The sequence below is a fragment of the Chrysochloris asiatica genome, unplaced genomic scaffold, assembly GCF_000296735.1.
Source record: "Chrysochloris asiatica unplaced genomic scaffold, ChrAsi1.0 scaffold00116, whole genome shotgun sequence".
NCBI classification, from domain to species: Eukaryota; Metazoa; Chordata; class Mammalia; order Afrosoricida; family Chrysochloridae; genus Chrysochloris; species Chrysochloris asiatica.
Window position 1 is genome coordinate 7221984 of NW_006408634.1, and position 2042 is coordinate 7224025.

At 50.2% G+C, this 2042-nt stretch overlaps 1 protein-coding gene across 1 annotated transcript in view; it reads right to left on the reverse strand.

The window, feature by feature from the left end:
• Positions 1 to 321: 321 nt before the first annotated feature.
• SLC6A16 (solute carrier family 6, member 16) overlaps positions 322 to 2042 on the reverse strand; it is a 30619-nt gene continuing 28898 nt past the window's right edge. The window contains exons 12-13 of the mRNA XM_006868404.1: positions 1246 to 1299; positions 322 to 384 (exon numbers count right to left, since the gene is read on the reverse strand). Of these exons, the coding sequence (XP_006868466.1) occupies positions 322 to 384; positions 1246 to 1299 (117 nt within the window). The remainder of the gene's footprint in view (positions 385 to 1245; positions 1300 to 2042) is intronic.

Below are 2042 nucleotides of genomic sequence, written 5' to 3' on the forward strand. Positions count from 1 at the left end.
ACAGTGGACTTTTAGGAACACATCCAGGAATACTGAGGGGACAACAACTACTTGTCAAGTGGTAAATCTGATGGTTCATTGAGCGATCTGAGTGTTGGCAGACATTCTACAAGGTGGTCCCCTCTGACGCCTGCAAAGGCCCTCGGACCCTGAGAGCGCCCCCCCCCACCTCCCCCTGGGAGTGCTGGAGGGACCCACCCTGTGAAGCCCGCACTTCATCCCCCAGTATCTGCTCCTCTAGGGCCGCGTCCCCCGGGGGTTCCCAGGAAGGTCGCTCGGCTCCGTTTACCTCCTTCCCTGGAAGCTGGTGCCCGGCTGTCGCTAGATGCGGGTCAGGAGTTCGACACCTGCTTTCCCCAACGGCAGGGGCTGAGGGCTGGGTCCCTGTGAAGGCAGGGAGGACCACAGATTGATTGGGTTGAACTCAGATTCGATAAAACAGGAGGGACCCCTAAGGCCTATTTGATTCCTTAGCTCCACGATCCCAGGTGGTCCCCCTCAGCCCCCGGGGCTCCATGAGTGGCTGCCAGCTTTATCCCCTTCTCCCTCAGATCCTTGGGCTCCTTGGGTGAAGTCACCAAGTCATCATCACCCTGGACTCGAGGCCCTTATAGGGCTTTTCAATTTGGTCAGTCAGAAGAAGGTGTGGGTGAAGAAGTCTCAGTTACCAACTTCCTCTGGTCCCTTTGGCCCTGTCAGGCCAGCGTTATCGATGCTGCCACGAGCTCCACCTTCCCCCCACCCCGACGTTTTCCACGCATGCGCTCCTATTCCCTCCGTGGCCCTCTACTGACTCAGCCGGCGGCTTCGGTCACCTCACACTCCCCATAGGCAAGACTGGAGGCCCACGGCACCCTGCTGCGCATGCGCTGTTCATCCTCCATTTCTGTTGTGGAAAATGAAAAATAAAATCAATGTAGTAATCATTGCGGTGACCAAGTGGAATCACAGCAAGATGATCACTGATACAGCTGTTAGAACTAGGGATGTATACGCTGCTTGTGGCAAAGCTGCCAAAAGCATAAAAGAGATCGCTCTCTGCATGCTTACAACCTACCAAGGACATGGCAGCTGACGGGTACCAAGTATCATGGAAATGAGGACTACAAAAGGATCCGCAGTAAAACTTGGCAGAGATTAGAGAAGAGAAGGGAGGGAAAGAGGGAGAGATGGGGGCTTCTATCAAATTTATAACCAGATCCTCATTTGAGTTTGAGGAATTAAGAAAAGAATAAAATACCTCACCTTGGTATCCAACAAATGCTGGAGACCAAAATATGCAGCTTCCAGCTTGAGATTCTGGAAAAGGAGACATACAAGGATAAAGCAGGTAAGAGTCCTGAGACCTCCAGTATCTGAGCAGGAAATGTGATTCTGAAAGAGCTCAGTAAAAACAAACTGAGAATAATAAGATCAAAGACTATTAGGAATCAGAGGCCATATTAGAGGGAGTGAGAAGTTGGAGAATATCAGGGAGTCTTAAGTAGAAGGAAGCCCACCAGATTAGTAAATGAGAGGGTGACTCACTTTCCCAGGAGATTTGAGCATATAATTAAGTAGGTCACAAAGAGCGGCAGACTGTGATGTGAGACTGGTCACTCACCTTTCTCAGTCTCTCCTGGGGCCTTCAATATTTCCTGGAACCAAAAATATGTGGTGGATGTTGTCCATTCACTTTCAGGATCTAGGGTGAACTAGCCATGGAGGAAACTGCAAGACCCCCTTCTTCACGTCGACCCCATCCTGCCCATCTCATTTCATCATCACCTTCCTCCTTCTCTCAATGATCCTTCCTTTCTCACTCCCGTCTTTTTCTCAGCATCCCTTTTTCTCCTTTCGTCTTCACAAAGTGTTAGTGTTCTTCAATAAAGGACACACTATCTGGGCAACAGAGACTGAAAACACTGCGTGACATAGAAGAGACACCAGGACAGGATTGCATGGTTCTATAAGCCCACTGTGAATAGGAGCTCTGGTAGCATAGTGGTTACAAATCGAGCTGCAAACCGCAAGGTCAGCAGTTCAAAACTACCAGCTGTTCC